Below are 14,034 nucleotides of genomic sequence, written 5' to 3' on the forward strand. Positions count from 1 at the left end.
TGAAATTGCTATACAAATGGACCTGCACATACAAAACATACATATTTTTAAAGTTTAGAACTATCAGGTTCAGCCAGGGATGTACAAGCAGACTTTGCAAAATGTTTATTAAGAAAAATTATGCTTGGATTTCTAATTCGTTTAACCAAGTCACTGTGCGAGAGGGAGACAGAGAAAGAAAGAGAAGGCAGATTTTGCATCTGCTGATTCACTCCCCACTGGTTGCAAGGACCAGGACTAGGCCAGGACAAGCCAGGATAAAGGAGCTTCAACCATGTCTCCCATGTGAGCGCAGGGGCTCAAGCTCTTGGACCCTAATCTGCTGCTTTCCCACGCACATTAGCAGAAAGCTGAATCAGTGGTAGAACAGCTGGAGTTTGAACCAGCACTCAAAGGGTTGCTGGGCACTGTGCACAGTGGCTTCACCTGCTGCACCACAAGGTCAGCTTAAATTTTGTTAAATTAAAGAGAAATTTACTGATATAAAAGAACAGATTTCATGTATTTCATTGATACAATTCTGTTTGTTTTTTGTTTTTTGTTTTTTTTTGACAGGCAGAGTGGACAGTGAGTGTCAGAGAGAAAGGTCTTCCTTTTGCCATTGGTTCACCCTCCAATGGCTGCTGCAGCCGGCGCGCTGTGCTGATCCAAAGCCAGGAGCCAGGTGCTTCTCTTGGTCTCCTATGGGGATGCAGGGCCTAAGGACTTAAGCCATCCTCCACTGCACTCCCGGGCCACATCAGAGAGCTAGACTGGAAGAGGGGCAACCAGGACGGAATCTGGCACCCAAACCGGGACTAGAACCCGGTGTGCCGGCACCACAGGCAGAGGATTAGCCTATTGAGCCTCAGTGCTGGCTCATTGATACAATTCTAAGAAGATAACCATTGTTTTTTCCTTTCATATCTTAATCCCCTCTAATTCCTTTACTAATTTCCTTTTAATTTCAATTAACTTTAAATCACAGGTTTAATACCACACAAATCATAATGTTCCAGAAGTGAAAAGTAGGGTTTAATACCACACAAATCATAATGTTCCAGAAGTGAAAAGTAGAAATACCACAGCTACACAGGAATTTACACATGGGTCATAAACAAATCAAATCAAACCCAGAGATGTCAGTTTCATTTTTATACATTGTGGATTTTTTTTTCCATGCTATATTATGTAGTACCTATTACCAAAAAAAAAACTATATGCTATTTTCTTTATGGAATTAGTACATTTCACAATGAATAATGGTATCCAGTTGCATCCATTATTTTGCCAAAGAACAGATATCATTCTTTTTGGGGGAATGGGTTAAACTTTTAGAAGTGTACTATCCTGTAGAACCATCACAACAATCAAGGTATTTCACATATAAAGCCATGTTGTTCTCATGTGGAAGAACTAAGATGAGCTTTCCCAATCATCTAACCAATCATTCTTGGTCAGCCACCCTGTGGGACACATCCTGTGATTTCTCTGTTTGGATTCAGATACTCCCCATCATTCTAATAGGGAAGAGGCAGAATTCTCATTACTTGAACCCACAATATGGGGACCATTCAGACAAAGTCAGCCTCCACCAAATAGACTCTCTGAAAATAGAGAGGAGGGGAGACAAGGATTTCTCAGTACATGTGCACCTCCCACCTCTAATCTGAATGTTCTCTCCCTTTTCAATTGTGCCTCCCCTCCAGCTTCATCCAATTCTGAGGGAAATACAATTTACCAACAGTGCTGGGGAGGATGTTTCCTTCCATGAAACGAGATTCCATATGGCACACTACGATATCCACAACATTGTGAACTTTCCTGCTGGATTTCGGTTGATGATTAAAATCGGGGAGTTTTCCTCTGAGAGTAAACGTGATCAAAGCTTGGTCCTCAATGAAGAAATGGTAGAATGGCCTGTTGCATTCATGGAGGTGTGAATTCATTGGAATATTGGATACCTACAGAGGGTCTGAGGAGAGTCTGAGAGGATATTATGTGTGAGACTTTAAATAAGCATTCAGTTCCCATTTCACATCTTGGCTCCAAAAGATATGGTGTTGCTTACACATATATGAGCCAGTGTGTATTAGAATTGCACATTTGTATTAGATACTGTTGTTTTTATTCTGGGCATATTTATGCATCCAAAGGTTGAGTGACTAGAAAGAGCAATGTTAAGGAATAGAGATAGAGATCAATATGTAGACATAAAATTACTAAATGCACGTCTACACAAATTCCAAAATTTTATTTCAACTTTTTAATTTATATAACGTGAAAAAACTTCATGTATTAGATATATATTTATAAGCATAGTGATATTTTAATCATATGGTGAGAGTCATTATTATGTTTTGATGCAGTATGAATACAAATAAATTATGAGTGGACTTATCCATCACGTATTTGTAGAAACTATTCCCATTTTCTATATTTTCATTGTGTTTGCCAATCAGTTCGGGTTTTCTTCTGAATAGCACCTCTTAGCTGTGATAAAAAATTTTATCATTATTGTGCTGTTTAAATACTCCAGACAATTTTGATATTGTTTTATACAGCTGTTGTACATTATATTACAAATCTTTGGTAATCTAGAATTGCTGCTCTCCCTGGGTCTAGAAGTCCAGAAGTAGATCAATGCACAATCCATGGTTTATAACATTCCTCACCATTTCTGTGTGGGCTTGTCTTTTCCTAGGTAGTTATTCAGAACTGTACCTAGTCATTTTGATTTTTTGATATTTTTTCTGGCATGTAAAATCTACTCAATCAAGGAAAGAAGCATGTAAAATAGTCTCAGACATACACATTCTCAAAATAATTACCACATTAAAAGCTGAATGGAAAAGATTTCACAGGAAGCAATTCAAGAAAGAAAGAAATGCTTAGCATAGATGTGGTTATGAATGAAATTAAAGTGATCAGGTACCTCATAATATTTGCTAGACAGCTGATAAACCAGGAATGAGAATCATAGAAACTCCAAATTGGATGTCTAGGTAAAATCAAGGAGATACAGATCAGGGAGGGCATAGTGATGACCTTGGGGGTGATGAGGCAAATAGAGTCATCCTATCACAGTGCCTAATGACATATAAAACAATGACCATCACTTCTCTTCCCCCCTCAGACTCCTCAGTCTTTGTGTAGCCAGAGGTGTGGTCCAGGATTCAGGAAAATACCACAGGAAGGAAGACCTGTCTGCTGCTATACTTGTGTTGTTTGTCCAGAGAGAGACATTTCCAATCATACAGGTAAAAACCCTAGAACTGACCTATGAGGACTCCAGTCTCTGAACTCTCTTGATAAAAAGGAAACCAAGAGTATTTGCATTGGGATCAGAGTGCCCTATTGTTCTCCATGCACACCTTCATTCACTCTTTCCATACCGTTGTTGTATGCTCACTATCACCATCTCATTATGTGTAAGCTGTTGTCTGGTGATGCTCATCCTCTCTAGTTCTACTCTGACACTGATTCTATCTGGCATCCTTCTTTCCCATCTGGTGCTGGAGGAGACTGTCTCAATCTGAGACCTAATGTCTAAACAAGAAATATAATTTTTGTGTTTGTTAAGGCTCTCTTTGGATTTCTAAAGGGCTTGAAATCAAAACTTTTCCATACACAACTGATGAGCAGGGTTCTACTTCACATGAATTGTGATGGGAATACTGTATTATTTTCTGTGCTACATCTTTGACATTGTGCATGGTGTGCAGTACACATAACGAATGCCACCACTTTGTCCTTTGAATGTTTATAATTTAGTAAGAGAACAAACAAGGTAAATATAGAGATACAGCATCCTAAAAATAATCCAACTTAGTAACACAAAAAAACCTTTGCAAAAGGCCAACATTTAAGCAATGTTAAATACCAAAGCCAATTGTTTTGAGAAATGTGAAAATGTACTAAGTCTCATTGGTAAATAGTTTCACTATTCAATGTATAATAAATATATTTATAATAATTTGAATTCTTCTGAAAGGATATTTCAGTTCACATAATCTTAGCTCTAGAATTGTTTTCATTTCAGTTACTTCAAACAAGTTATATAGTTTCCAGTAAAAAGATGATAACAAAAAAAGACTTTAAGTTTTGTGAAAATAATCAACATGCAGTAAGTTAGTGAAAAAAGAAAATTAATGTGTCATACACTGACCCATTGTACAATGTACATTTGCATATGTGTGTCTAGTGCATCTCTGAGCCAGATGCCAGAAGCACCTACATATTCTATAAAAAGTAAAGGGTACAACTTGAAAAGAATTTTAAGAGAGAATTCCTCAAATTTTTATAGATGCTTATATTCTCTTTCTTTTTTTCACAAATATGTTTATTTCTTCATTTCAATGTCATTTACAGAGAGAGGGAGAGCATAACAGAGAGGGAGAAAAGTGACAGAGAAGATCTTCCATCAGGTAGATTCCCTCCCCAGATAGTTGTAATGGTCTGAACTGGGCCTGGCCAAAGCCGGAAACCAAGAGCTTCTTCCAGGTTTTGCAGAGGCACAAGTATTTGGCCTTCCTATGATGGTTTTCCAGGCACATTTGCATGGAGTTGGTTTAAAAGAGGAGCAGCCAGGACATGAACTAGTGCCTGTATGGGATGCCATCATCCCAGGCTGTGGCTTTTCCTCCTACATCACAACTTCATTCCCTGAATCTTGTATTCTTGCATGAACACCAAGGATAAAAACCGAGTAGGACTCTTACTGCAAGTGTAGTCCTACTAATACCATTCTTTTGCTTTTTAAAAAAAGATTTATTTTATTTGAAAATCAAAGATTCAGAGAACAGGAGAGAAAGAGAGAGAGCCTCAATGTAATTGCTCATGCCCCAGAGGAAAAGAATGGCCCAGGCTGGGCCAGGCAGAAGCCAGGAGCTAGGAGCTTCATTTGGGTTGTCCAGATGGGTGTGGGTGTCCCAATTACTTGGACCACCTTCTGCTGCTTTTTCTAGGTTATTTGCAGGGATCTGGAATGGAAATTGATCAACTGGAACACAAAACAATGTCATATGGGGTGCTGGCATTGCAGGTCGTGGCTTTACCTGTCATGCCACAACACTGACCCTATTTTTGTTTGTTTAATGGACATTTGATTAAAAGAAACATATTCCCCAACTGGCCTGTATTTAATGACTTCTCTCATGCTGTAGCAGCAGAAGTGCACTACTTCAAGTGAGACAATGTGGTGCCCAATGTGGTGTTCACATGAGCTAAAAAGTTTAAAAAGCCATGCTTTCAGGTTAACAAGAGTGTGTTTCAGTGACATCATGAAAATACCACTTACGGCTATATTACCTCAGAAAGACAACCAGCTACAATTCTCTTACATTCAATCACAGTATCACAATATTTATATGGAAAGAATGAAAAGGTGAGTCCATGCAGGAAATTAGAGTACTGAAAAAATTTATAGAGGTCCCAGGAATCAGATATCATTTATATACGTCGTCAACATCTGAGGAAAAGTAAGAAAAACCTTAACACTGATGACCCCAGAAAAATATTCTAACCCATGTGAATCTAAGGCTCCTCCTGAGAAAGACACTGGGGACTGTAGAGAAGAGGGCTTGGAAGAATCTCATGCCCATATGAAATACAGGAAATTCATCATTCTATAGAAATTCAAACACTAAAAAAAAAAAAAAAACCTCAGAGTGACAGAATGAGACCACAGAGCCCCATGTGCAAAGGAGCTTCCTTGAAAGACTTTCTTCCACAGGAGATAAGCATTCTCCCTGGGTCAGGAATGTAGAAATATCCTTTAGTGTTTCTTGGTATACATCAGAGCAGGAGGGACTCACTATGACCCTTTTCCTGAACAGGGAAAAGGAGCAAATTGTGAAATGGAAACGTGAATCTTGCTTTTCCCCACAGATGCAGAACAATGCATCCCGTGTGCAGATCACGAGTACCCAAACTTGGAGAGAAACCACTGCCTCCCGAAACTGGTGACCTTCTTAGGCTTTGAGGAATTTCTGGGGATGGCTCTGACCTGCATGGCTCTGTGCTTCTCTGTCCTCACAGCTGCAGTCCTCTGGGTCTTTGTGAAGCACCGAGACACTCCCATCATCGAGGCCAATAACAGGACCCTCAGCTACATCCTACTCATTGCCCTCCTCCTGTGCTTCCTCTGCTCCTTACTCTTCCTTGGCCGTCCAAACACAGCCACCTGCCTCCTCCAGCAAATAGCATTTGGCCTTGTGTTCACAGTGGCTGTTTCCACTGTGCTGGCCAAGACCATCACTGTGATTCTTGCCTTCAAAGTTACAAAACCTGGAAGAACTATCAGGCGATTGCTGGTATCAGGAGCTTCTAACTCTGTCATTCCTATCTGTTTCCTGATCCAACTGGTTCTTTGTGGTATCTGGCTTGGGACTTCTCCTCCCTTTATTGACACAGATGCACACTCTGAGCATGGACACATCATCCTGGTGTGCAACAAGGGTTCAGCCACTGCCTTCTACTGTGTCCTGGGATACCTGGGCTCCTTGGCCCTGGCAAGCTTCACTGTGGCTTTCCTAGCCAGGAACCTGCCTGACACGTTCAATGAAGCCAAGTTCCTGACCTTCAGCATGCTGGTGTTCTGCAGTGTCTGGGTGACCTTCCTGCCTGTCTACCACAGCACCAAGGGGAAGGTCATGGTGGCCGTGGAGGTCTTCTCCATCTTGGCCTCCAGTGCGGGGCTCCTGGGCTGCATCTTCCTCCCCAAGTGCTACATTATTCTCTTAAGACCAGAAAGGAATTCTTTAAAAGGCTTAAAGAAAAGAGTAAGTTCTAAGGGATCCTAAAAATTTCCACTTGTTTTCCTGTCACATTTTCAGGGTTTAGGACCAAGAATGCAGGCTGAGTAGCAATCCAGATATATGAAGGAGCTAAAATGGATTTTTCCTTTATTAATGACTTGTTAGTTGGATGCTTAGCCTAGCAATCTGAGCTCATGGCATCTATTTCTGGCTCTGGTTTTGGCCCCTGACCTGGACTTTTGAGTCCTTGGGGCCCTCAGAAGGAAGTGGTGAATCTTCCTGTAACTTGGTCCTGGCACCCATGTGAAAATCCAGGGTCTGAATCCCTGTTGTTGGTTGTAACCTCAGCCCAGGTGCAAGCATTGGGGGTGTAGATGTGTGAAGCATCGAATAGGAGGTCTCTTGGTTTCCATCACTAACCTTTTGTTTCTCTACATCTCAGAGTTAGTAATGGAGTAAATTGAGTAAAAATGAATCATGCTTTAAATGAAACCTCTGATGGCCATCAAGGCTACAACAGCAAGGTTATTTTTTAAAAAGATTATTTATTTATTAATTTGACATGTAGAATTACAGACAGTGAGAGGGAGAGACCGAGAGAAAGTTCATCCTTCCATTGGTTCACCCCCCAAATGGCCGCTACTGGCGGAGCTAGACTGATCCAAAGCCAGGAGCCAGGTGCTTCTTCCTTGTCTCCCATGTGGGTGCAGGGCTGAAGCACTTGGGCCATCCTCCACTGCCCTCCTGGGCCACAGCAGAGAACTGGACTGGAAGAGGAGCAACTGGGATTAGAACCCAGTGCCCATATGGGATTCTGGTGCCGCAGGTGGAGGATTAACCAAGTAAGCCACTGCGCCTGTCCCCAGCAATGTTATTTTATATTTAATAGCTATCCCTGAAATGGTGGAGACTGAATTAATTTCTATTTATTTATCAATGTGCAGACAATGTAAGTGTTCTTATTTGCTAAGACATCTAATTAACATGCTTCACATTCTGTTTGCCCTGGCTGTTGAATGTTTGTCATTTATTTGTTGGCATTGTGATTTAAGTGAGATTTCTTTCCTAGATACAGGAGGTGGTAGGTCATGCAGTATTCCACTGTGGGTATACCCTGTTTTCCAAAAAAAATCTTAATAAATACTCATTGTTGAGCTATTTTGAAATGGTATCTTTATCACACATACATGGGATATTGATTTGCACATGTGAATGACTCAGTAACTATGTTCTTCAGTCAAAATACTGGTTATGTTATTCCCTTGTTTTAATTTTTCTTTTTCCAATAGCATATGGGGGCAGAATGCTGTGTGATTGATGTGAAATTCTTACAGCCAAATTGAAACATTTTTAAATTGTTCAAATCAGTTGGATTTATACATTCAGATTGTGCACACTGTGTTCACATTTGTGCAATAGTCTTCTCTGTGGATTGAATGTATCTTCATCACTCTATAAAAATTTCTGCATTAGTAGTCATTTTCTAACTCCCATGACCTCATATCATGCAACCAATCATCTCCTTCAGTTCCTCCCTTCCTTCCTTCCTTCCTTCCTTCCTTCCTTCCTTCCTTCCTTCCTTCCTTCCTCCCTCCCTCCCTTCCTTTCTCCCTTCCTTCCTTCTTTCCTCCCTTCCTTCCTTCCTTCCTTCCTTCCTTCCTTCCTTCCTTCCTTCCTTCCTTCCTCTCAAGGGAGTAGTGCACTTCCATTTTGATTATGGCCTTGTTTAAATAAGGTCAGAGTTTGTGAACTCTAGAGGCTTCCATAGCCTTGGCAGCTCATGGCAAATGCTTTGGGTGATCACCAATGTCATAAATAAGAGTATCAATTGTTAAATCAACAATAGGAGTCACTGTGCACTTGCTCCCCATGTAGGACCTCCATCCTTAATGTATTGTACTATGAGAATTAACAGTAAAATTAGTCTTTAAAGAGTACTTTATACTTTGTGTGTGTGCATGTGTGTGTGTGTGCAAACTGTTGAACTCTTTACTTAGTATAGAGTTGATCTTCTATATATAAAGATAATTGAAAATGAATCTTGATGAAGAATGGGGTGGTAAAGGGAATAGGAGCAGGGATGGTTTGGGGATGGGAGGTCGGGTATGGGTGGAAGAACCGCTATAATCCAAAAGTTGTACTTTGGAAATTTATATTTATTAAATAAAAAGCTTTCTAGTCAGTATGTGGCATAGGAGTGTGGCTTCATTCAATTGGATTCAGATTCCAAGCCCATCCACATTGCAGCATGCATCTTTCATTCCTTTTTTTAAAGTGTAGTTTTCCATTTTACTGATTTTCATCATTCTTTTTTTTTAGACAGGCAGAGTTAGAGAGAGAGAGAGAGAGAGAGAGAGAGAGAGAAAGGTCTTCCTTCCATTGGTTCACTTCCCAAATGGCTCTTACAGCTGGCATGCCATGCTGATCAGGAACCAGGTGCTTCCTCCTGGTCTCCCATGTGGGTACAGGGCCCAAGAACTTGGGCCATCCTCCACTGCCTTGCTGGGCCACAGCAGAGAGCTGGACTGGAAGAGGAGCAACTGAGACTAGAACCTGGCATCCATATGGAATGCCAGTGCTGCTGGCAGAGGATTATCCAAGTGAGCCATGGTGCCACCCTGATTTTCATCATTCTGCTTTGCAGTTTTCTTTTCTTTTTTTCTTTTGCTGAACCTAATATTTGTTTTGTTATTTTTGTGATAACATAGTTTTAGTTTGCATTATATTCAAAGACTTAATGCTCCAACAAACAAAATGTTCAACAAATAAGCAAGAAGACCATAGTTCTGCAAGAATATAGGCCAGGGCTATAAATACATGTTTTGGTCCAGGCATTCTGAACCATCTTCATTCTAGAATGCTTCCTGGTCCTCGAAAATTTTCTTTCTTTGGTAACCTTTTAAAAATATGTGTTAGTGGCTGGCGCCATGGCTCAATAGGCTAATCCTCTGCCTGCAGCGCCGGCACACTGGGTTCTAGTCTTGGTCGGGGTACTGGATTCTGTCCCAGTTGCTCCTCTTCCAAAGGGACCAGTACGAACATGAGTTTCTCTCTCTCCGCTTACCTCTAAAAGGTGAGCAAAACAAAGAGCAGGTGCCATTTTGGTCATTCGTAAAAGCTGCGTGAACTTACGGCTGTGCCCGCCCACAGCCAAGCTGACTCTGGGTGTGTGTGTGTGAAATAATAGGAGATTAGGACCTAATCAATGTGTGATGTGTGGAGCTAATGAACTGAGACTGTGAAAAAAGAGACTGTGGGTGAGAGAACTCACGGAGTTCACGTGAGTACTCTCCAGAGATGCTACAAGTCGGTAACCTTGGCAACCCAGTGAGAGACTGCAGGAGAATTTGAGCTCACACTGAGAGCAGCACAGATTCCCTCTGTGGTCCTTGGAAAAGAGCAGGCAAATGTTATACCCACAGGAGCCAGAGATCAGAAGCTGAGTACCTTTAATTCCACTCAGCTGTGTGGAATTTCTTCCCTTCTGAATAAAAAAAAAAAAAAAGATTTACCATGCCTAACCTGGGAGTGTCACCTTTGGCACACCCTTAATCCTGAGGAACCAAACAGAGCTCTCTGGCCACACCCATCTCAAGCCTCTAAGGCTGCATCAAAGCAGACAGTCCACTTAATACAGGCATAGTATAACAAGAAACAAAATACCACAGCGAGGGAAGAAGAATCCAAAGAATAACTCCACAATGTCAAGCAACAAATGCAGAAACTGAGGAAACCAGAACAAGGAAGACATTATGACGCCCCCGAATGAACAAGACACCTCAAGCCAAGATTATGAAGATGATGAGATGGAAAAAATGCAAGATACAGATTTCAAAAAATTAATAAGAACATTTAGAAGTTTCCCAAAACAAATGCTTGAGCTATATAAATCCTTACTGGACAGGATAGAAAATCTCTCTTGTGAAAATGAAATCTCAAGGAGGAGTCAAAATGAAAGGAAGAATCTAGTAGAACAGGAAAGTGTGATAGTGCGGAGAAATCAAAATGAAATGAAAAATTCAATAGATCAAATGACAAACACATCAGAGAGCCTTAAAAACAGAATGGGTGAAGCAGAAGAGAATATCGCACATAGAAGGCAGAGCACAGGAAAGTATACAGTCAAACCAAAGAAAAGATGAGGAAATTAGAAATATAAAAACTATTATTGGGAATCTACAGATTAGAATTAAAAAACCCAACATTTGTGTTCAAGGAGTTCATGAAGGCATGGAGAGAGAGAAAGGATTAGAAGGCCTTTTTAGTGAGATACTAGCAGAGAACTTCCAGGGTTTGGTGAATGACAGAGACATCCAAGTACAGGAAGCTCATAAAAGTCCAAATAAACATGACCAAAAGAGATCCTCACCACGACACATTGTAATCAAACTCACCGCAGTGAAACAGAAAGAAAAGATCCTAAAATGTGCAAGAGAGAAATGTCAGATTACTCTCAGAGGATCTCCAATTAGACTCACAGCTGACTTCTCATCAGAAACCCTACAGGATAGAAGGGAATGGCCAGATACAGCCAACGTATTAAGAGAAAAAAAAAAAACTGCCAGCCCAGAATATTATATCCTGCAAAGCTCTCATTTGTGAATGAAGGTGAAATCAAGACCTTTCATAGCAAACAGAAATTGAAAGCATTTATTGCTACTCATCCAGCCCTGCAAAAGATGCTTAAAGATGTGTTACACACAGAAACACAGAAACACGATCATCAATATGCAACCTCACAGAAAAATATCACAGGAAGTTCAAAGCATATATTAGAAAATATCTTTGGCAAATGGCAGGGCAAAGTTACTACTTATCAATAGTCACATTGGATGTTAACAGCTTTAACTGTCCATTTAAAAGACACAGATTGACTGACTGGGTTAAGGAACAAAACCCATGAATTTGTTACTTACAAGAAACACATCTTTCCAATAAAGATGTATATAGATTGGAAATGAAAGGCTGGAAAAAGATACAGCATGCCAACAGAAATGAAAAAAGAGCGGTCATAGCCATCTTAATATCAGACAAAATAAACTTTAACACAAAAACTGTTAAGAGAGACAAAGAGGGGCACTATATGATGATTAAGGGATCAATTCAACAGGAAAGTATAATGATTATCAATGTATATGCACCTAATTACATGGCACCATTTTATTTAAAAGATTTGTTAAGGGACTTAAAGTGAGACTTAGACCCCAATACAATAGTACTGGGGGACTTCAATACCCCACTCTCAGAAATAGACAGATCAACCAGACAGAAGATCAACAAGTATACAGAAGATTTAAATGACACTATAGCCCAAATGGATCTAACAGAAATACAGAACTTTTGATCCTACTCTTGAAGAATTTACATTCTTCTCAGTAGTACATGGAACCTACTCTAGGACTGACCACATACTAGGCCATAAAGCAAGTCTCAGCAAATTCAAAAGAATTAGAATCATACGATGCAGATTCTCAGACCATAGGGGAATGAAGTTGGAAATTAGAAACTTAGGAATAACTAGAGCATATGCAAACACACGGAGGCTGAACAACATGCTCCTGAATGAACAATGGGTCATAGAAGAAATCAAAAGAGAAATCAGAAATCAGTGTTGAGAGATAAGTTTGTAGCAATAGCTGCCTACATCAAGAAATTGGAAAGGCACCAAATAGATGAGCTTTCACTGCATCTCAAGGATCTAGAAAAATTGCAGCAAACCAGACCCAAATCTAGTAGGAGAAGAGAAATAATTAAAATCAGAGAAGAAATCAATAGGATTGAATAAAAAAAATTACAAAATATCAGCCAAATGAGGAGTTAATTTTTTTAAAAAATAAACAAAATTGACATCCCGTTGGCCCAACTAACTAAAAAAATAAAGGACACAAATCAATAAAAATCAGAGATGAAAAAGGAAATGTAACAACAGACACCACAGAAATAAAAAGAATCATCAGAAATTACTACAAGGACTTGTATGCCAGCAAACAGGGAAATCTATTAGAAATGGATAGATTCCTGGACACATGCACCTACCTTAATTGAACCAGGAAGACTTAGAAAATGTAAATAGACCCATAACCGAGACAGAAATTGAAACAGTAATAAAGGCCCTCCCAACAAAGAAAAGCCCAGGACCAGAGGGATTCACTGCTGAATTCTACCAGACATTTAAAGAAGAACTAACTCCAATTCTTCTCAAACTACAGAACAATTGAAAAAGAGGGAATCCTCCCAAATTCTTTCTATGGAGCCAGCATCACCTTAATTCCTAAGCCAGAAAATGATGCAACATTGAAGGAGAATTACAGACCAATATCCCTGATGAACCTAGATGCAAAAATCCTCAATAAAATTCTTGCCAATAGAATGCAACAACACATCAGAAAGATCATCCACCCAGACCAAGTGGGATTTATCCCTCGTATGCAGGGATGGTTCAATGTTTGCAAATCAATCAATGTGCTACACCACATTAACAGACTGCAGAAGAAAAAAACATGTGAATATCTCAATAGGTGCAGAGAAAGCATTCGAAAAAAATACAACACCCTTTCATGATGAAAACTCTAAGCAAACTGGATATGGAAGGAACATTCCTCAATGCAATCAAAGCAATTTATAAAAACCCATGGCCAGCATCCTATTGAATGGGGTAAAGTTGGAAGCTGAGATTTGGTACCAGAGAGAGATGCCCACTCTCACCACTGCTATTCAATATAGTTCTGGAAATTTTAGCCAGAGCCATCAGGCAAGAAAAAGAAATGAAAGGGATAAAAATTGGGAAGGAAGAACTCAAACTATTCCTCTTTGCAGATGATATGATTCATTATTTAGGGGACCCAAAGAATTCTATTAAGAGACTACTGGCACTCATAGAAGAGTTGGGCAAATTAGCAGGATATAAAACAATGTGCAAAAATCAACAGCCTTTGTATACACAGGCAATGCCATGGCTGAGAAAGAACTGCTAAGATCAATCCATTCACAATAGCTACAAAAACAATCAAATACGTTGGAATAAACATAACCAAGGACGTTAAAGATCTCTATGATGAGAATTACGGAATCTTAAAGAAAGAAATAGAAGAAGATACCAAAAAATGGAAAAATCTTCCATGCTCATGGATTGAAAGAATCAACATCATCAAAATGTCCATTCTCCCAAAAGCAATTTACAGATTCAATGCGATACCAATCAAGATACCAAAGACATTCTTCTCAGATCTAGAAAAAATGATGCTGAAATTAATAGGTAGCCACAGGAGACCTTCAATAGCTAAAGCAATCTTGTACA

The 14,034-nt window shown here is 39.8% G+C and overlaps 1 protein-coding gene across 1 annotated transcript; it reads left to right on the plus strand.

Annotated features, from left to right (window-relative positions):
• Nucleotides 1-1,766: 1,766 nt before the first annotated feature.
• Nucleotides 1,767-8,080, plus strand: LOC149121515 (vomeronasal type-2 receptor 116-like). The gene is made up of 4 exons (XM_089315553.1): nt 1,767-1,916; nt 3,116-3,239; nt 5,869-6,761; nt 8,027-8,080. The coding sequence occupies exons 1-4, from the start codon at nt 1,767-1,769 to the stop codon at nt 8,078-8,080; spliced, it is 1,221 nt and encodes a 406-aa protein (XP_089171679.1).
• Nucleotides 8,081-14,034: the final 5,954 nt, after the last annotated feature.

Source organism: Oryctolagus cuniculus, chromosome 16 (genome assembly GCF_051225735.1).
Source record: "Oryctolagus cuniculus isolate XC-2025 breed Fujian yellow rabbit chromosome 16, ASM5122573v1, whole genome shotgun sequence".
Taxonomy (NCBI): Eukaryota; Metazoa; Chordata; class Mammalia; order Lagomorpha; family Leporidae; genus Oryctolagus; species Oryctolagus cuniculus.